The sequence below is a fragment of the Leucopleurus acutus genome (genome assembly GCF_964270905.1).
Source record: "Leucopleurus acutus genome assembly, chromosome: 11".
In the NCBI taxonomy this organism is placed as follows: domain Eukaryota; kingdom Metazoa; phylum Chordata; class Mammalia; order Artiodactyla; family Delphinidae; genus Leucopleurus; species Leucopleurus acutus.
Genome location: NC_139152.1, coordinates 98,270,556 through 98,292,687, shown reverse-complemented (window position 1 = coordinate 98,292,687; position 22,132 = coordinate 98,270,556). Strand labels below are relative to the sequence as shown.

At 49.4% G+C, this 22,132-nt stretch overlaps 1 protein-coding gene across 1 annotated transcript in view; it reads left to right on the top strand.

Moving 5' to 3' along the window:
• The window catches only part of EFCAB6 (EF-hand calcium binding domain 6), a gene marked incomplete at its 3' end in the record, with an annotated part of 172,103 nt that overhangs the window by 99,087 nt on the left and 50,884 nt on the right, over positions 1-22,132 (top strand). The window contains 3 exon segments of the mRNA XM_082850474.1: positions 3,477-3,573; positions 9,002-9,120; positions 17,915-18,103. Coding sequence (XP_082706600.1) covers positions 3,477-3,573; positions 9,002-9,120; positions 17,915-18,103 — 405 coding nt within the window.

The following is a 22,132-nucleotide window of genomic DNA, read 5'->3' as shown; positions in this document are numbered from 1 at the left end:
ACTTCAGGGGCTCACCTTCCTAGTTCTTCGGTCAGAAAAACAGACTTTCTTTGGGAGATTTTTCTGTCCATATCCACTGCACAGTTCCAGAATCAGGACTGCCTTTAAGCAGCCCTTAAGTTGGAAATATGGGAGGAAAAAAGCCCATGAACCTCACCATTATGTAAGTCATTCTTCAAGTTTTGATTTCCCTCTCCATAAGGCTCCTATTATTTACTTTTTACTGTCTCTTCAGAGAGTTGCTTTTTGTATTCTGTCTAGAGTTTTTGGTTGTAACCAGTGGAAGAGACAGGATGAAGTAAGTATGTGTGTCTACTCCATCTTAACTGGGTCATCACTCATGCCTCAAGGAGTCCCTGCTCTCTGGTCTTCTTGGCTGAAGTGCCCTGGACCCTGCCCTGGTCCGTCATTCTCAGTCACATTCAGTAGCTGAAGTTGTCTGATTCACTTATTTTTCCATGTGTTTGCTGTACATTCCTGCCATCACAGGATGAGCTCCTTGAGGACATGGTTTCTGTTCACCATGCTCATCATTGTGTTTGTAGGACTTAGAGCAGCACATTGTGTGTGACTGACAGTCTGGCTGATAGGAAGGCTGGATCTGACTGATTGTCAAGATCTAAAGAGGCAGACAATAGGAGAGAAAATAAGTAACTTCTGGAAAAGGCCACAGAAAAACCTTCCAATCTCTCTAGAGGAGACAAGGATATAAAATGGTACCGAGGAGAAATGAATGGGAAATAGGTAGGCGCTCCTGGTTTGAGCACGAGTCACTAAGAAAAATAATCCAGCCTCATAGCCTGGAAAAGGAATTGGGTAGGGAGGCTGCTTGGACCTGTGTCTAGACAGTGAGATCAGCTCGATAGTGAGTTGACTTTGCAGAGATAGAACACGCCTCTCAGGATCTCCATCCTTCTGAGGGAAGCCCAGGTGCGTCCTCTGGGTTCAGACAGGATTTACGAGGCCCCTAACGGTGAAGGCAGGGGAATAGGCCTCGTGAGGACCTACAGTCCTTTTAAACAATAGTTGTGAAAATGCAACATAATCCACCCAACCTTCCAGAACCTTAGTGGTAAAGTAATGATAGAAGATTAGACTGCTTCATCTTTGGATCCTTTTCCACCCTTGAAATTCCATGATTCTGTGAAGTCCGGTAGACAGTTGGAGACGGAATGGAGAAGCACGTGAGGTTACCGTGCTAATGGCACAGAAGTGTGGGCAAACAGCATCCAGGTGGTAGCTGGGGATAGGAGCGGGGATGACCTCTCAGAAGAGTACATAAGCTTTGGGGTGGAAGGAGAGGGGAGTGGTCGAGGGGGCACAGAGAGGGCGAGTCACTCACTGAGGGCACACGTTTGCCAGGTGGTGGGTGTTCCAACCCATGGTGTCATTTAAAGAGCAGCATCATGACGGTGACTAGAGAGGGGGAGATGGTTAACAGCGTCACACGTTAAGCCAGCAGAGACCCCGGACTTGGTGATATAGAAGCAACTGGCGAATTTAAAGACTGTGTGTATTTGGGGGGGTCTCAGTCAGGGGAGGTGTGCCACCATAGTTCACCTGTGTTCCCCACAAGCTGGCATCTGCCAGGAGAGAAAATGAAAGTGGGCATGACCTCATTTGGTCCATTTCAGCAGCGACATGGGAAGAGGGAGAAGACCCCGCCCAGCTGCAGCGGGTCCTCAGCACCTGCCCACTGAGGAAATGCAAGAATTTTTGTTTGCCAAACCACAGGAGTCAAAGTTTATGTAAATCACCAAAGAAGCGCTGGTCTGAATAAGACCCTTTCCGTGTGACACATGGGTCAACAGCACAGTGTGGGCTTCTGGGGTAATGAGGGCCACGGTGTTGTTGGTGATCAGTGCGTACGGAGCACTGTCAGTCATCAGGGGACCTGAGGAGTGGTCCAGGATAGCTGAGACCAGCAGCAGAGTTTCTTAGAAAGGATTTAAAGGAGAAGCCACATGAAGAGCAATGATTACTGCTTGATTTGTTGGTTGCAGTGCTGTGTCCTGCTGTCTGCTTTTAAAATGTAGGACAGTAGTGCAATGTTGCAGGAGGGCCTTCTCTGGGACGCTGCAGGCTTCACTTTCCCCAGGACCTCACACAGTGCCTGGCACTCAGTGGTGCTCAGCAGAACTGCTCCGGTTGAATTGAAATAGACATGTTCAGTGAAAAGAAGATCCTGCGCGTGTAAAAACCATGGGTGGCCCTCACCTCTGTGAAATGTAATATTTAATGGATCCTTTCCTCTGAGGAGTGAAGGTAGAGGGGCTACCAAAACTGTAGCTTCAGACGGAATGACAACGGTGAGAAAGGCTTTCCTCTGGCATGGGAGGGCCCTGAGTTTCAGTGCCAGGATTCCCAGTACTGGCTGTGCAATTTTGGCAGGCGACTTGACCCCTCTAAAAAAAACCCAGATTCGGTAGTTCCAGCCTGACTGGTCACAGAGCTTGTGGAGGCCACGATTACCCTAAAACCACAGTGCTCCCCACCTGGCATCACATACAAAGGGTCAGCTACAAAGCCGCGTCTTTGGGGATCACATAAACCTTTGACTGTTGCATTTTCTCAACTGGCGGCCTCCTGGTTGACTTTAGATTTTTTTCCTTACGAGCAGCTCACCTGCTGGAGCATGAATAACGCCACTTCTTTAAAAGGGCGACATGGGGCTTGTGTGCTGTCCCCACCCTGGTTTTCCAGGTTCCCTTGAGGGGAAGTTCCTGTGAGGGTCCCTGTGGGGCCTCGCTCAGGTGTCCCCCTTACTCGCCCTCAGGCAAGATGCACTGATCACCCACGTGCCTGTGCGCAAGCGTGGTTCCAAGCAAGGCGACCGCGGAGAAAGAAGTGGCAAAGGGTTTTACAGGGTTTCACGCGCCCCTAATTTGTTTTAGTGATTGGAAGAATCCAGGGCACCCCAAACTCCTTCAGCCACAGTCTTCACTGTGCCCCGTGGAGGCCTAGCCACAGTCTTTTTTTAAAGTGTCCTTGGCGCCCATCGTTCTGTGACTAAACAGAGTTTTGATCATTTTACATCCCACAGACCTAAGCTTTGAACATGAGCTGAGACTGAGTCTGTAGGTCACGTTCCCACAGTGTTCCTGGACTGTTAGCTTTGGTCTGCGTGATCACACCAACGTGTACGTTCAGAAATAAAAGTTTTTAGTTGTCTTCATCTGAAGACAATGTTATAGTGTGTTTTTTATCCCTCTGGGAATAAATGAGCCCTTTTTGTTTTGTGAACTGCAGGAAAAGTTGAACAGCATTTATCTGGAAATAAGCAAGTACTCCTAAAATTTAAGATTTCCCTAACATGCAGCTGGGGAAATAAGACTGTATTTTAAGAATTAAGTTAGACCAGATGTGAAATAGCAGACTTTAACAGCTATCTTTGAAACAAACCGGGGTAGGAGAATCCCTTGGGAGATTAATGAGTCCATTAAATTTAAACAGATTCTTTTTTTTTTTCTTTTAAGACCAAAACAGAAGGTTGCAGATTCAGAACTAGCTTGTGAACAGGCTCATCAGTATCTTGTTACCAAAGCAAAAACCAGATGGTCAGACTTGTCTAAGGTAAGAAAATGATTATTTCCTTAAAAGGAAAGGGAATCGATTTCAATGTTCCAGGATCGTTGTGATGAGGGAGCTATTTTCCATCCAGTCGCTAAGATGGCAAAGCAACTTTGTATAGCAATTTACGGACTCCTTTTCTTCGTAAAATACTTTTTCAAAATAAATTCTCACATTCAAGGTCAATTGATCTTTAGAAAAATAAGTAATTTTAAGAGTCACATGGACTGAAATTGCTGGCTTTATCTCAGGTTTGATATGAGTTAAAATTTTAAATGAAAAATGTAAGATGCTATCATTCTTGTTTTTACACAGTTATAAACATGCTTTTTAAAGAGGTATTTCTTCCTGTCTTGCTAAAATTATAGAAAGCATAGTTTGAAGGTGAATACCCTCCATGTGCAATTGTGTAAACTGTGATGCTGGTGTCAAGATGGGAAACATACTCTTAACAATGGCAGCTGTACCTGCAGGACAGTAGATCTGAAATGCAAGCGTGGGTCATCCTGAGGTCTAGGATATGGGGTCACCACTTCTCAATGCAACAAGGACACAAAAACTGCATTTAAAAAAGTATTTGTATCCTGCATTACGGAAGTATTTTCACACTATTCTGAAGAATGTCTCCACTTTGTTTCATGTGGTCATTTTCTATCTATGTTTGCTCTGTCTTGGCCTGTGCCCGATGAGAAGTCCAGCTTTTAAGTCCTGTTAAGCACCCGGGCTGCCTCACAGCCTTGACTGTGCCAGCCCAGGCCGGCAAATCACACAGATCAAGGCTGGGCCAGCCTTCCAGAGCAGTCCTTTGGGTCGCACAGATCGAGGCCGGCCAGCCTTCCAGAGCAGTCCTTTGGGTCGCGCTGATCGAGGCCGGCCAGCCTTCCAGAGCAGTCCTCTGGGTCACACTGATCGAGGCCGGCCAGCCTTTCAGAGCCGTCCTTTGGGTCGCACTGATCGAGGCCGGGCCAGCCTTCCAGAGCAGTCCTTTGGGTCGCGCTGATCGAGGCCGGCCAGCCTTCCAGAGCAGTCCTTTGGGTCGCGCTGATCGAGGCCGGCCAGCCTTCCAGAGCAGTCCTTTGGGTCACACAGATCGAGGCCGGGCCAGCCTTCCAGAGCCGTCCTTTGGGTCGCACTGATCAAGGCCGGGCCAGCCTTCCAGAGCAGTCCTTTGGGTCGCGGAGTGCAGGGCAAGCTCTGGATTGTAAGCAGCGGCCACACAGGCCACGGCAGCGCCAGCCGGGGAGAGGGCAGAGCTGGCCACCTGACCGCCTTACCGCGTGCCCGCCCCATCCCTGCTTCTCTCTGGCCTTCAAACTCTCTCAAGCCTATTTAAGAAAAAGCCCCTTCTCCCCAGCGTGCCTCCCCTCTCAGCTGCCCTGCCCTCCTTCCCCTCATGGGAGCAGCCCCGCCCTGTGGTCTGACTCCAGGGACTCCCGAGGGCCACGGCCAGGGCCCTTCGCAGCTTCATCCGACCCCGCTTTGACTTAGCACAGACTCACTGCGCAGGGTTTTGTGCACCGGGTTCAGTGGTAACCAAGGCCTGTCTGCTCCTGCCTGGCGGAGCTCACGAACCAGGGGAGGTGACAGAGTATTAACAAAGCAGATGGGTGCTGGAAGGAGCAGACCGCTGGGAGTGGCCAGAGGCTGTGGAGGCCTTTGTTTCTGCCTTGTTCAGTCCGTCCTTCCTGAAACGCCTCCACCCCCGGCGCCACGACACCCTGCAGGGCCCCCTCCCCTCCTGTCCCGGCCTCCTGGCTGGGTGACGTCCTCCCCGTCAGTGTGGACTCTCACTCCACCTCGATTGCATGGCCTCTCGTAGCCACCTTCATCCTTGATGTCGTGCGGGACCCCAAACTATGTGTGGAGGAGGCCTGGGGACCCCAGGGTGCTGTGCTGCTAAACCAGGAGCCTTGCGTCTATGGGGCGGAGACCTCCTCCAGCTCTTCTAGGACTGAGCCTGGCGGGAAGAGGACGCGCTTTGTCCAGAATCAAGCATCGTGTCACCTCACTGGCCCCCACAGGACTAAACGATCCTGCGCATGTGGACATCTCTGCCACTCTATCAGTTCATTTTAACTAAAGCACTGAAGGAATTAGTTCTGAATTCTAAATCGGCAGAAAGTATAATACCTAAATAAGATCAGCAGTATTCCCACCGGACCAACTGGAGATGAGACGGCTGTTCTCACTCGGTGCACCCATCCCAGCTCTTCACTTCTGGTTCCCAGCATTTAGAGATGGTGAAGGTGACCAAAGGCGTGGAGTCTCCCTTCTGCCACATTTCTGTTGGGAATTTGCCAAACAGGACCTGCTAATATCCAAAAGGATGTATTCTCCAGTAAAACCGTGTTTGAACTTGAACAAGGATTCAGCGTTTAGTCATCTAGTGACCTTCACATAGAGTCACGGGGCTCTCCGCTCCCCCATGCGCTGCTGGGGACACCTCCAGCTGCATTCTCAGAAGTACACAGGAGTCATCCCATTTGGGGGCAGCTTAATATGCTCATTGCTATTTAGGTGTTTTTGGAAAATAAGTTCATTGGTTTCTTCAGCAAACCTTTTTTTTTTTTTTTTTTTTTTTTTTTTTGCGGTACTCAGGCCTCTCACTGCCGTGGCCTCTCCCGTTGCGGAACACAGGCTCCGGACGCGCAGGCTTAGCGGCCATGGCTCACGGGCCCAGCCGCTCCGCGGCGTGTGGGATCTTCCCGGACCAGGACACTAACCCGTGTCTCCTGCATCGGCAGGCAGACTCTCAACCACTGCGCCACCAGGGAAGCCCCAGGCCTAACTTTTTAAAGCTTAACTGTTTTCTAATTTGTGACGCTACAGTGGAATATAAAAATAACATATATATGTAACTATGTATATGTAATATGTATGTATATATGCACATTTAACATACATGTTTTATAATATGTGTTATATGTATAATGTATATGTGTAGTTTAAATAAGTGTGTATAATGTGTAGTCACCGTGTATCCCAGATTGTACGCCACCATGTAACCACCATCCAGATGGAGGAATAGAATGTTAACAGTATCTTAGACCAGGGAGCTACACTTTTTCTGTGAAGGGCAAGACAGTAAATATTTTCGACACTGTGGGTCACAGGGCTCTGTTGGGACTCTCAGACGTCTTACTTTCTTCCCCTCCAGTGGATGTGTAGCAGTAGCTCGTTGCTGTTTTAATTAGCATTTGTTGTTTACTAATGAAATTGGGCATTTTTTCATTTGTTTATTCATTAGTCAGTTTTCTTTATCTGCGAAGTGCCTGCTTGAGACTTTTTTACAGTTTTCACACTGGCTTGTCTGTCTTTCTTTCCTTGGTCAGTGGGAACGCTTACTTTGGTTTGGCCAGTAGATTTTTGTAAGTGGTAAATGATGCAGATATCTTCTCTCAGTTTGTGTTCAGTCTTCACCCTTTAAAAAAATTTTTAATTTAATTTTTCTTCTTCTCAATTATTGAGATATAATTGACAAACAGCACCATACAAGTTTAAGGTGTATGGTGTAATGATTTGACTTACGTATATTGTGAAATGATTATCACAGTAAGTTTAGTGAACGTCTATCATCTCATATAAATATGAAAGTAAAGAAATAGAAAAAAATGTGTGTGATGAGAATTCTTAGGTTTTAGTCTCTTAACTTTCGTATATAACATACAGATGTGTCATATATTATATATATGTTATACATACAGCTGTGTTCATTATATTCAGCTGTATTCATGATATTTATCATGTTGTACATTACATCCCTAGTACTTATTTATCTTAGAACCGGAAGTTTGTAGTACCTGTTGACCACCTTCATCCAATTCCCCCTCCCCGCACCCCTTGCTTTTGGTAATCACAAATCTGATCTCTGTTTCTATGAATTGTTTGTATGGTTGTTTCTTTGTTTTTAGAGTATAATTGACCTAAAACGCTATGTTAGTTCCTGTTACACAACATAGTGATTTTTCTTCTGTTCATTTCAAAATGATCACCAGGATAAGTCTAGTTATGATGTGTCACCACAAAGGTATTACTTAGTTATTGACTGTATTCCCCACACTGTAGCTCTCATACCTGTGACTCATTTATTTTGCAACTGGAAGTTTGTACCGCTTAATCGCCCTCACCTATTTCTTTCCTCCTCCCAGCCCCCTCTCCTCTGGTAACCGCCTGTTTGTTCTTTGCATCTATAACTCTGTTTCTGTTTTGTTCTGTTTGTTCATTTGTTGTGTTTTTTAGTTGCCACATTGAAGTGAAGCCACACAGTATCTGTCTTTCCCTGTCTGACTTCTTTCAAAAAAGTTTTAGACATTCCTGTGTAGAAGTCTTACAATCATTTATAAGATTTATTCCTCAAACTTTCTATTTTTGATGCTACTGTAAATGTTTTTTTTTTTAATTCATTTTCCATGTCTGAGATATAAAAATGTGGATAATTTTATGTATTGATATAGAATCCAGATTTCTTGCCAAAGCCTCTTAGTGTAATAATTTATTTATGGATTCCTCATATTCTTATATATACAGTCATGTCATTTGTGAATAAATGACAATTGTATTTCTCCCTGCCCTGTTTTTACATCTTTTAACAATTTTAACTTGCCTAGCTACACTGGCGGGCACCTCCAGTACAATGATGGATAGAGGGCGATAGAGATATTCTTGCCTGGTTCCTGATCTTACAGGGAATGTTTCGTGGTTTCACCATTAGGTATGATGCTCGCAGAGGACTTGGGAGATGGACCCACTGTGTCTCCCTCACAGTGTATTAGAAGGAGGAGCGAATGAGCTATTGTTCGGAAACAATTTAAGACAGAGTGGAACGCCCTGTGCTACCTGCTCTTCTAGTCTGTGGTGACAAATCCCCAGATGCCTTTTGCACCCCTCGGGGATATTAAAATGGTACCATACCATCTCGTCACAACAACCAGAGTCTCACGTCCCTCATTTCCCCTCTGACAGACAGCCGGGCAGCCAACTTCGCTGCATCGTGGAGATGATGACCTCAGCAGTGTGGGCTGCGCCTCACTCCCCAGGCTCTGCTTGACTCTTTTCTCTAACAGTGTTTGATCCCAAGTTGTGATAACCTCAGCAGTGTGGGCTACGCCTCATTTCCCAGGCTCTGGTTGACTCTTATTTCTAACAGTGTTTGATCCCAAGTTGTTGGTCAGAGAAGAATCCAAGCCACACACCTGAGACCACTCATTACCCAGAAATAAGCCCCTCCTAGGTGTTAACACTTGCTCGTGTTTTGCTCGATCACCTTCTTTAGAGGAATGGGGAGGGTATCTAGAACATAGATTAAAAGGTTTTTAAGCAGGAGGAATGGGAGAAAAATGTCTTAGCTTGTTCCAGATACTGACTATTGAAAAGCTTGTATACTGTCTGAGCAATTATGCATGTTACTAAATGCCGCCTTGGAATATTGTAGAATTTTATCGAAACCGACAATGAGGGCAACGGCATTCTTCGACGACGGGATGTAAAGAACGCGCTGTACGGCTTTGATATTCCCCTCACACCCAGAGAATGTGAGAAGCTTTGGATGAGGTGAGTGATATCTGAAGACTGGCTTTTCATTCCGGATGGCCAAATTTAGCACCAGGCTTTCGTCACTCCTCAGGGGTCAGGTGGGACCAGGAATGGTTTTCCTGCGGTTGTATCTGTCCTGTTCCCCCGTAGAAAGAAGCCTTGGCCAACAGGCTGGCCTTCAGGAACATGGGGAGCCAGGTAAACACTTGTCACCAGTATTAAATACTAGACTTGAGAGTCTTGCATTTCCAAGGAACCGGGAGTTCAACCACATCCTTTTACTGTTTCAGAGAACTAAGTCCCTCCCCAAAGACTTAATACAAGTAGCTCAGCAGACAGATCTGCAATGGGTAAAGGGAAAAGCGGTCTCTCCCCATCACCTAAAGATGGAAATCAATGTTGCACAGCTGTTTTATAGATCAGTAATTTGCTGGAAGAAAATCACCAAAGTTTTGGTAACTTGGAGTGGTTTCCCAAGAGTGTCTTAAACTGAAAATTGTACCTAATGTTGACTACATTTTTCAAAATGTGCTTTAGGTTTAGCTGTTTTTGAACCAGGCCCCCAGTTACAACATTCCCTGTGTAGATGTTTAAGTTTCAAGGTGCACTAACAATGCGGTCCATTTCCAAGTTCCAGCTCTGTCTTTGAATTACTTCCTTCTTCATTATATGTTAGCTGCCACTTGCATCCCCGCAGGATCGTACCCCAATATTGCATGTCCTCTCAGAGGCAAGCCCATGGAGCAGTCCATGTAGTATTTCAGCTTTTCATCTGTTCAAAGGGGAAAGCTGCAATGTTGGCCGAGTTTAGAATTAGGCTGTTTTGTGTCTCATTTAGAAAAGCAACTTGAAGTTCTTACAAAATCCTTGGTTTCTTTTTTGTTTTGTTTCGTTTCGTTTTAGGTCAGTTCCAACTCAGGGACAATTTGGTCTCCCTACCCGTTTTCTCTTTTGAGGGACTAGATGAGTGGGTCCATCTGAGTAATCAGAAGATGGGGTGCAGCGGCCAAATGCGTGGAGCTCTCACCATGTAGACCTGTGGATGATGTGGAGGTGACTGTGTGGTCCTGATGCTCGGGGAGCTGTCGGGGCAGGAAGCATTCACCCCAATACCAGGGTGCAGAGTCGCCTGTTATAAATGCCAGAGGAGGGACATGTCGAGCAGAAAGGGAGACAAAAGTAGGGGTGCTGGGGACCGTGGAAGAGCAGGAGGCTGTCATGGTGGGAGAGAAGCTGAAATTGTTCCAAAGGTCCAGATGGGGAAGGAGGGCTGCCTGACCCACGGGCCAGGAGGACGGGTGAGGCATTCTCCAAGCAGTGCCTGGGCTCCAGGCTGAGGAAGGAAAGGCGAGGCTGGTCACCTGGCCGCAGTCCTCCCTTTCTGGCAGAGTATTAATGAGTCATTCGGAAACAACAAAATGTGATGTGGGTCAAGCCATGCTTTAGGAAGAACAGTCAGGAAGCCGTTCAGAAAAGGGGTTGGTGGGGTGTGGGCCTCGGGAGACTGTGGTCTCCATCAGGGAGGGATGGGGCGAGCTGCAAGAATGAGGGGTGTAGGAGTCAGGTGTCCCCGTGAGGAAGGAGAGCACGCTTAGCCCTCTTCCCGATGGGGGACAGAGCAAGGTTCCATGTTCATGGGAGGGAGACACTCACTGTTGCTTTTGGCTAAAGTTTCTTTATACACGTATTAACATGATTAAATACACAAATATCTACCCTGTGCTGAAAACTGTTTGAGATGAGAATTTCATCTACTTTTGTTTAGCCGGCTGTTTGCCGTGGATGGTGAGTGGTTGAGAGCTCTGCAGCCAGACATGCCTCCACCCCTCATAGCTGTGTGGCCCCTGTCAAGTTACTTAACTTCTCTGTGCCTCACTCTGCCCTGCTGAGTTAGCTCAAGTGGTGTATGGATCAGGGTAGGCTGGCTGCGGTAACAAACAAGGCCAGCATCCCAGGGGCTTGCCCCATAATGATGTCAAAATGTAGTGTGGGTGTTGGGGAGCTGTGTTCACAGTCATTCAGGGACCAGGAGTCCCACCACCCCTGGATCTTATGTGTCTGCCAGCAGAGAAGGGAACAGAGCACAGAGGACCCTCTGGTCCGCTTTGTAAGGACCAGGCCTGGAAACATGGCTGTCACTTTGCCCAAATTCTTTTGGCCAGAATCCCTTGACGGCTGCACCCCTGCACGGGAGGCTGGGGGTAGCAGAAGTCTGCAGGGGGATTGCGCTGTTACTCAGAGGCCGGGAGGCTGCTGCGCCCCGGGCTGGAAGAGCAAGCGGGGGAGGTTACACAGAGATAAGGGAGCTGCTCCCCACCAGCGACTGCAGGGCAAAGGGGAGGCGGTATTATTTGGAGACCAGGAAATTGCCTCCACTCCTGATGCTGTCTCGGAATTTGCGGGAACCTCGACCGCTGTGCGGAGCCGGAGCTACGGAGCCATGACAGCAGGTCCCCTGGGAACAGCCTGGCCCTGCCCTCTTCCCACCTCCAAGGGCACAGCTCCCTGGGCGCAGCCGGGGGGCAGCTGGGAAGATGTGCAAAGGGCAAGCAGGGGGTCGAGAGCCACCAGATGAACGTCCAGCCAAAGGGCAAAGGGTGTGTCACATTCCAGGGCTGCGGGGTCACCTGGGTGGCCAGGCAGAAGGGGAGGCTGCACATCAGCTGAACCACATCATGAAGGGCAGGACAAGGTGGGGACCCCATCCTGAAGGCCAAGTGTTTAGTGGGGCCACATCGTGAAGGGCAGGGCGAGGTGGGGACCCCATCCTGAAGGCCAAGTGTTTAGTGGGGAAAGAGGGAGGCAGGCCCACGTTCCAGAAAGATCACTCTGGCCACGGGGAGGAGGATGAATTGCCAGAGACGGGGAGGGAGGCACAGAGGTGAATTCAGGGCTGTCTTCCCTGGGTGGTGCCTGGAGGACTGGGACGGAAGTGACAGGTGTGAGAGAGATTTAGGAAGTGAACCCACAGCTGAGGGGCTATACTCTGAGGGGGCCTGCACCCTGACCCATGGCGCCCGGACTGAGCTGTGTGACCTTGGGCCAGTGGCTCACCTTCTCTGAGCTTCAGTAATCTCTCCAGTGGGATGGCAATGGGGACCAAATGATATTAAGAGGGTACCTGGCGTAGATAAGCATAAAAATTAGTAGCAAAACGATCATATAGATTTGAGATTATTTTCTGATTACAATATTAATGCACACTCATTTTAGAACACTCAGAAAATCCAGAGAAGCATAAAGGAAAAGAAAAGACAACAGCCAGAAAGCAGCCACACCCCACTCAGCAGGGAGGATAGACTTGGCGCTGTGGTTTTTTTCATCCATTTTCTAGGCGTTTCCATGATCTCGGTTAGCCGTCCTCACCCTCATTCCACCTCCTGGCCTGCTCCTCTCAGTGGCTCAGCGTTTGCTGACCCTGACTCACCCTGGTCCACTCCCTCCAAGCCCCCGCCTGCCTTACGAAGCAGGAGGGCTAGGCGGCAAGGTGGTGGCCCGCGCCAGGCTGCGCAGGCACCAGGAGCCTCCTGCAGTCGCCCGTACAGGGGGAGAGGCATTCTCCCACCTGGCGGGAGTGACAGGGACCGCCGGCAAGGCAGGGAGCAGCTGGGGCCAACGTGACACTCTGCCAGCTCCCGGGGTCTGCTAGTGAGACGAGGAAAGCCCCCGCCAAAACTGGGTAGCTGGAAGTGAGTAGGAACATAACGTTCAGCTCTTTCGAAAACACAGAATTAGAGAATAGGGAGAATATAGACAAGAAATTGTCGGCATCCATTGTTCACGTGACATTGACGAAGCACCTGTGAAGCGCACGCTTTCAGAGCTCCGGGTTAGCCTGGCAGGTCTTGTTTACGCTGGAAGTAAATTAGTGCATTAACTCCCACATCTCAGTGACCTGGCACACGCATGCTTAGTTCTTATTCACACGAAGTCTAGCATGTCTAGCGGCTCTTCTGGACGGTTCTCTTCCAAGTGGTGACTCGGGATCTGGCTTCCAGTTGTGGCCTCGTCCCTCAGCAGGGTCCCCCGGGACCTGCAGAGCACAGGACCGCACACGGGCTTCGGCAGGCTTTGGCCCAGAAGGACACACTTCTGCCCACAGCCCGTGGCCCAGGGCCGGGCCGTGGCCCCAGCTAACTGCACAGGGGCGGACAGAGTGGGGAGCACGTGCATGTTAAGCGAGCCTGGCTCACTGAGGGTTAAAGGTACACAACTGTCAAGGCTGAAGGAGGCCGCTGTGAAAGGAAACCTGGTAACTGAAGCCAGGCAGGATCTTTTAGCACGAGATTTCAGGAGCAATGCGTCTGGTTTTGGAGAGACTGCAGAGAATAAATTACAAGATGAAAGTGCATCCATCATGCATTCATTCATCAGAGCAATCGTTGAGCAGGATTTTCTTGAAACTTTCTAAGTTGCAAGCCCTGTGCTGTATTCTGGGGTTCCAGAGATGAAGGAAGCCTCCACCCTCAGGTTGCTCGTGACTCGGCCGGGAAGACAGCAGCTGCGTGCCAGGAGGGAGAGGCTGGGCAGCCCGGGCTGTGGGTGTTCAGAGAGAGACCCCCAGGAGGTGCGATGCCTGAGTTGAGTCTTAAGAAACAGTCATTAGCCAGAGGTGGGGAAAGGGGGTCCTAGGGAGCAGAGACGCCCAGAGCCGGGGGAGTGGGAGGTCCCTGGGATGGAAGAGGAAGGATGCCGCTTCCATCAGAAGAGCCTGAGACCCAGCGCCTGCCGGGCACAGGGCACCCCAGGACCAGGGCACAGAGCCCTGGGGGACACGCCCTTCGGGGGCGCTCAGTGTCCTGAGCCCCTTCTGTAGCCTCGTTTCATTGGGTAGAACTCCACTATTTTAGATCTAAAACCAACTTTGCTGAAAAACTATGAAGCCAGTGTATTATAAAAATGCACAGACGACTCAGTTAGGACAGCAGCAGCCTGGGAAACTTGCGTATAGATGCCGGTTGTGTGCAACCAGCTGATCACGCGGACCTGGCAGAATGTTCGGGAGATAATTAATGCCCAACTTATGCACATTTCTTGTTTGGGTAGGTAATTGTATGTTAGTATTAGGCAAAGGCAAAGACTATTAAAAAGTCCCTGTGTCATGTGCATCGGCCCACGGGAAGACATATGACTCTCGGTTAACGTGAAGCTGGGTCATCTCTGTTGCCTCAACCAACGCAGTGTCTAGAGAGAACCTACCCTGTGCCTTGCTGGTGGAACACCTGGACCAGGAGAGCCTCTGGGTGGGAACGGATTTGAAAAGGTTGAAGGAACAGTTCAGAAAAGAGAGGATCGAATGGGACGTGATGGTCGGGGATGAGTTAGAAGAGCTGCACGTGGAGGGACTAGATGGACAGGCCCTTAGCTCCGCATAAAGGACGCCTTCGTGACTAACGTCGTCTAGAACTCCACTGGGCAGTCCCTGAAGGAGCGGGTTTCCCATCTCTGGCGTGGCTTCATCCAAGGCCAGACCGCCACTTATTGGAGAGCGTAAGGGCGGGATTGTGGCCCTGGATGGGGATGGAGCCCATGGTGTCTCATCTGTGGCTCCACCAGGACTGGCTGAATGTGCCATTGGCACTGCCCCCTTGGGCAGCTGGACATTGTGTGCTCTGAAGGGCAGCTCTCTGAGCCATCGGACCACCCTCACAGATGGTCCCCGAGAGAATCCCTCTATCCAAGCTGCGTGAGGGCCACGTCTCCCTCTGCTGCAGGCCTGGGTCGTCAGTAGGGCTTGCACCAGACCCTCTAAATCTGGGGTCAATGGTGCTGGAAGATTCTTCTGTCATTTATGTAAGAATCAAGTGCTAAACTGAGCATGAAAGGGTAAGACTTTCACAGCACAGCAATCGATGTGAACATATTCAGATCATGTGTACAACCAAATTGCTGTGTGTACAATAGATGGGCAGAGTAATCTGATTATGTCATAAATTAGTGGCCATTGCCATATGCAAATGCGAGTTTTTATGGGTCCTCTGTTTATGTGCACATTTTTCTTGGCACATCTGTTGCCGAACCCTTTTAAAATTCAACCTTTACAGGCAAGTTGATTTTTTTTAATGTGACACAAAGGATTATATGATGAGGGGTGAGGTTATGTAAGCTGAATCAACTCTCTTATTATTCACATTCATAACAATATTTTAGTTGCAGTTGTGCAATCTGGTCTTCTGTTCCTTGGAGATGTGAATAGAATGTTTATGATCTTTATTAATGAAGTAATTAAGAAGTGTCTTTCCATTCAGTTCAAGTGTCACGACTGAGAATTTGTTGTTGGGAATCTCGTGAGCGTTGCCCGCGGGGATGGCAGGCCTTCCTTAGGGACACGTGCCCTTCACGTTCATTGCTCAGCAGCCAGGTATCGATAAGGAAGTTTTGCGAGGCATGTTGCTGGGAACTGTGGGTTCGCCCATCAGGATAAACGAGGCATGGTCTCTCCTCGAGAAACCCACCGTCAAGCAGGGAGGGAAGACCTGGACTGAAGCGGGGGAAGCAGAGGTGGGATGTGGTTGAGCCTTTGGGTGGCGAATGGCAGCGGCAAACACCAGGCCCTGGTCCCAGCCTCCACCCGCGCTCACCCCGCTCCCAGGTCCTCACCACAGGCTACAGGGATCCAGGGGAGGCAGAGACACAGTGCCTTTGCCTCAGGACGAGAGAGAGGTCCCAGAAGAGGCGCCCTGCTGGCCAGGCCTTGCTTGTCAGGCGGGTGGTCTGTGCACGTTCTCTCAGGAGCCCCCTGTAGGGGTGGGGAGCCCCCTTGGGGAGCTTTCTTCTAGGGGTGTCTTTATAGAGTTGCATCACAGCAGCACTCTGGTGGCATCAGGCTGGTCACAGGCCTGATGCAGCTCAGGGAAAGACCCACGGCCCTGGGATCGCCCTAGGAGCTCAAGAAATGGCAACCCTCCCCTTCCCAGGTGCACTGATGGAGAACTAGACTCTCCTTCCTGCAGCTGTCCCGTCACCAGCAGTAGGAGAAGCCACTTGCTAGAGGCACTGGCCCTTCGTGCCGCCTGACACATAAAGCCACTACAAGCCTCGGGCTTCCTCTGGTGGGTGGGTCGCTTTGTTTTGTTTTAGAAGGAAAATTCACTGAATAAAGGTAGAATGGTACTTTTGGGGGTTGCAGGCACTAAGGTCGTACTAATAACGGACGCCTGGAAAGGTCTGGGAGGGCTTCCCAAACCCTTAGTAACAACGACGGCACTGGGGGCATGATTCCAGCCAGCAGGTCTCAGAGTGCCCTACCCCTCCGTGCTGCAGGCCAGGCGAGGAAACCGAGCCCGGGTGGGTGGCGGGACCTGGCCGGCGACTCGAGGCCGGTGAGCTGGCGTCTCAGACATCGCTGCCCTCCCTGCCCCTCCATCGCAGGAGGGGACTCTCCTCACCTTCTAGGACGGAGTCCCTGATGAAAGCAGGCCTGGATGCTGGGAGGCAGGCGGAGGTGAGACGTGAGGCCCAGGGGGGCCGCAGGGGGAGGGGTGGGCAGGGGGGCCTCGGGAACTTCTCACCCCTCGTCCTCCACCCAGCACCCCAGCCCTTGAGGACAGGAAAGTCAAGTAAATAAATCCGTTCTCCTCATCGTTACTCAGTTGGGAGGGTCGCAGGGGACCCAGTGCTGGGGCGGCGGCCAGCGTGTGGTCCTGCAGCATCTGGCCGGTGGCGGAGAGCAGAGGGGGCCCTGCTTCACACAGGAGAGCCCAGGGCGCCTGGCTCCGTCCCTCAGGCACCGACAGCAGCCGGATGCAGCGTGAAGCCCCAGACATTGTGCAAATACCGCCTCAGCCCTCGGAACGCTGAGTTCATCTGGGAAAAGCACCGCCGGAAATGCCATTTTTATCGGTTAGAGGGGGACCGAGATCTTTCCGTGAAAATAAATGCTTCTTTTCTTTAAAGAAAATTGGCAATTTGCCTTAAAAATTTTTATTGAAGTAATTCTATTCTATTTGAATGATGTTGGGAGATAAAAACCCTCCATTATGCCTTTTTTAAAATGAATTACAATTTAGAAAAACTCCAATAATAGAAAATGACATAAAAGGTACATAACATAATTCTTATCTTGTTTTCCTTACTAGTCTCTCTCATTGGTTGTGTGTAATTGGCATCTCTTCAAAGAGAAAATGGGGAATTGGAATCAAGTGGCATTCATTTATTTGAGTTTTAAGATTGAATATGCATTTTTTTTTTTTTTGCGGTACGCGGGCCTGTCACCGCCATGGCCTCTCCCGTTGCGGAGCACAGGCTCCAGACGCGCAGGCTTAGCAGCCATGGCTCATGGGCCCAGCCGCTCCGCGGCATGTGGAATCCTCCCGGACCGGGATACGAACCCGTGTCCCCTGCATCGGCAGGTGGACTCCCAACCACCGCACCACGAGGGAAGCCCCTGAATACGCTTTTTGACGGATTTTCTTCTGAACCTTAGCATAGTTCCTCTTACATGTAGGTGCTCAATAAAAGACCGTTGGATTAAGGAAGGGTTGGTTTTAATTTTCCGTGGTCACAGTCGTATTTCTAACAGAATGGCAGAGGATGAATCCGGTTGCTCTCTTGGGGTGGTCCAAGATCCCCTTGTGTGAGGAGACCTTCCTGTTGATTGATGAGCCTGTGGATCGCCTGAGGGTGTTGTTACGAGCAGGTCCAGCTCAGGTCTGGGGTGAGGCTCAGGATCCTGCGTTCCTGACCCCCGGGGAGGCCGGTGCTGCAGGCCCGCAGAGCACACGGGGTGTGAGGAGCCAGGCAGACGGAGTGCAGACAGTGTTAAAGCCCTGAGCACCTCGCACTGGTGAGTTTTGTTTGTTTGTCTTTAAAAGTACGACACCGAGGGAAGAGGGCACATTACTTACCAAGAAGTTTTACAGAAATTGGGGGTTAACTATTCAGCGGCTATTCATCAGCCCTACGCAGAGGATTATTTCAACTTCATGGGTCATTTCACGAAGCCACAGCAGGTGCAAGAAGAGATGAAGGAGCAGAGCACGGAGAGGGCCGTGCCGGCCGGGTGAGTCTGTGAGCACACGGCCCGGGGGCCGGCGTCCATTCCTCGTTGACCCTTGCAGCACTGTTTGTCCTGAAGTGGTACCTCCCGGTGCTGGCGAAGCTGCCGTGAAATTGTAATACTCGTTCACTGCTGTAGATTCTAGAAATCGGCGCTAAGTCACAAAGCTACAAAGGAGTTAAAGAGCTATAAGCCTACGCCACCCTACCCAGTCACACTCTCAGGTCACCCTTGAGAACTGAACCTTTGAGGTGTTTACTAACCTAAGCCCCTGGCCCCTCCTCTGGACAACTAGAATGCAGGTTCCACGAGGACATGCTGTCTCTACCCGGTTCAGAACAGTGCTTGACGCCTAGTAGGCACCCAGGGAGTATTTGTCCAGCAAATGAATGAAGGAACAGACACATTCTTTAACTCAGCAGTTCAACTTTGGGGACTTTATCCCAAAGAAATAATGCGGAAGAGGCCAGCAGTTTAGCAGGTGGAAGGTATGACTTGCAGTGTGTTTTCAACAGCAGCAACAAAAGGACACCTGTCGGCTTCCCTGGTGGCGCAGTGGTTGAGGGTCCGCCTGCCAATGCAGGGGACACGGGTTCGTACCCCGGTCCTGGAGGATCCCGCATGCCGCGGAGCGACTGGGCCCGTGGGCCGTGGCCGCTGGGCCTGCGCGTCCGGAGACTGTGCTCTGCGGTGGGAGGGGCCACAGCAGTGAGAGGCCCGCGTACGGCAAAAAAAAAAGAAAATCAATCCCAGATGAGGGCCTGGCTTACAGAGCGTGGCCCCAAGGAATATGAGGTGGTGTATGCCAGTTTCAACCATCGCCTCGGACACTGTGGGAATGTCTGTGATAGAAGGCTAATTGGCAGTGAAGTTTTAAACAGTCTGTATAGGGACTTCCCTGCCGGTCCAGTGGTTAGGACTCCATGCTTCCACTGCAGGGGGCTCGGATTCGATCCCTGGTTGGGGAACTAAGATCCCGAGTGTCCCGTGGTGTAGCCAAAATAAATAAACAGTCTGTATACCATGATTGGAGCTACACCAAATGTACGTGCCTGTCCACAAGATGCTGTACAGAAGGTATCGTGTTGTATTTGGATGGTGGGACTGCACGTGATTCCTTTCAGAGTTTAAAAGTAGTCACTAATGAAACTAGTCACTAATGCCATATTTTAAAATTCTAAAACAATGGATAAAGAAAATGTGGTACATACATATACAATGGAATATTATTCGGCCATAAAAAAGAATGAAATATGGCCATTTGTGATAACACAGCTGGACCTTGAGGGCATTATGCCAAGTGAAATAAGTCAGACAAAGAAAGACAAAAACCATATGATCTCACTTACATGTGGAATCTTTAAAAAAAAAAAACCCAAGCTCATAGATACAGAAAACAGATTGGCAGTTGCCAGAGGTGAGGGTAGCGTGGGGTGCCGAAGTGGGTGAAGTGGGTCAAAAAGCACAACTTCCGTTGTGATAGAAATAGGTCCTGGGGATGTGATGCACAGCAAGGTGACTATCGTTAGGAATACTGTACTGCGTATTTGAAAGGCGCTAAGAAGGTAAATCTTAAAAGTTCTCATCCTACGGATGGTGATGGACGGTAACTATACATCCTACAGTGTATCCAGATATCAAATCATTATGTTGTATACCTGAAACTAATATGTTATATGTCAATTATGCCTCAAAAAAAAAAGGAACATAGGAGAAAATTTTGCCGCATTTGATGTGACCCTAAAGGGATGGGACAGACTTTCTCAATCAGTCTCGGTCCTGGGTGGCCGCCCACCAGCACTCCCCAGGCCTGGGACCCTGCTCCCTGCTCCAGAGGCTTACCTCCCTGACACTCTCATCTGTGTGTCTGTCCATCTCCTGTCTGTCACTTCACCTCTCTGTCCCCATCATCTCTGAATGAGTGAATGAGCTGTTACTAACGAATCCCCAGAGGAAAGCAGCACTCCAAGGACACAGGGACGAAATGTAATGGCTGAATGGGTTAAGAGAAGGGCAGGTTGAGCACACCCCTGAATTATGTCTAAGTTACTGAGTTATAAAGCCCGAAGGCAGAGAATGGAGTTGGTGAAATTTCAAGTAAAAATATGCGCAAGATTGGTATAAATATCAAATATGCCATAAAAGTAACGAAAAAGTGGAATTTATCTTTCCCAGACAGGGCTGGCCTCATTACCCACACGTGTCTCCCCTTCCCTCTCTCCTGCCACTTGTGAGTAACGAGGCTCTGGGAGGGATCTCACATCCTCAGCATCGTCCGCATGGTCTTTCTCTTCTTGTTTCTGTTTATTGTGCGATCGTGGATCTGTAGCTGGGAGAACTACGTGCCACTGGACGAAGCGTTTCAGATCATCAAGCTCCGAAAACTGATTCACACTCACCCGGTCCCCTCCCACCATCACGCTCTCTTACCAAAGAAATCAAGCCCAATGCGTAAAAATTCATGACCGGCTTCTGTTTCCTCAAAGATGTCAGATTGCGAAATTGTCAAGTCACTTTGCCCTTCAGGATGGCCCACTTTTCAATTTTGGTGTCAGTGGGTCTTCCAGATAACCTGTCAGATGCAGTGTTTCCAGGACTTTTAACCTCCTCATTTATACTGAAGCTTTGATAAGATTAAGAAACAGGAGTCGTGTTCATTCAAGTGACTGAAATTTTATGTTTGCCTCTTAAATCTAAGAGGTTTAATTTTGTTTGAAATGGCCTGAATACATTTTAAAAATTCAGAAGAATCCTTTTCTAAACCCCTATTTATTTTCCAGAGTCAGACCAGCAATAGTGAACTAACCGTGGAAGCTCAGCCGGCTGTTCTCAAATGCAAATTGCGAGACACAGGAGCAAACCCAGCCGGGCTGCATAGGGTCCTCTCCAGCGTGCCGGCCGGGCTGTGTGTGAGGGGCTCTGCGGCCGTCCACCGGCCGTGCCACTGCCCTCTTCGGGCTTCCGTCTCGTTGTCCAGACCAGGGACCAGACACTGTGTGGGCTGACGCGGGTTCTGCCTGGCAGCGTGGCGTGATCAGAGCTCCGAATCCTCACTTATTCTGAGCACATATTTACCCTGCGAGGGAAATAATTACTGCCTGGAAACCAGTCCAAGAAATACTGAACGCCTCAATTTTCTAAAAATATGTATCTCAAAAAAAGTTTTGATTTTTTTTTTATACCTTCATTTACTTTCATTTTGAAGGATTAAGTGGAATATAATAGTTGTGATCACGAGTAATCATGTTGTAGGATGGGACGGAATTCAAAGTACACCTGTGAGGGAATCCAGGGTGTTGCTGCCCTTGGGATACATTCCCCGGACAGTTACTGCAGCTCATTTGTATCAGCTTCTCAAAGACTCACACCAGCCAGCTCGGACCCGGAGGCCAGCAGGGGAGGGAGACGGTGACCCACGTAGTTTCAGGGTCCAAGCCTCCCTCTCCCCCCAAGTATTCCCTCCGCTTCCCCTCTTCTGATTTCTGACTTCTCTGTTGCTATGGATTATTTCTTCCAGGCACTCAAGGGACAGTTTGTGGACATGTATCCACAAATACACATCGGAGGTGGTAGACAGTTACCAGCAAAGAGTTCGTGTTTGGAGTTTCTGGCATCTCCTTTTCCCTGAGTAGGAACCTCACAGCCGAGCTCAAGTCAGACGGACACAGTGCTCAGTGTGGTAGGACGAGCTTCCTGGGACCTGGATGAGCGAGTTTATGGAATATAACCCACCCCCTGTAGGTCAGGTGTAAGACGGTTTATTCCTAAAAATGTCCACACTTTTTTATTCCCTTATCAATAATTTTTTTTAAGTCTGGGAAGAATTTTCCTGAAAGACTGAATCAGAAACTCGAACACATTCCTAAGAAAATCAGCCCTCGAACACGATCAGGAGTTACAGTTGGACGCTGTCTCTGTCCCAGCAGGGGAGAGCTGGCTGAGCCCGGACGCCGCACAGGCCGGCACTGTCTTCTTCCTATAAAACGGGGATGATAATTACCCTCCTCCCTTGTAGGGCTGTTGAGAAAAATA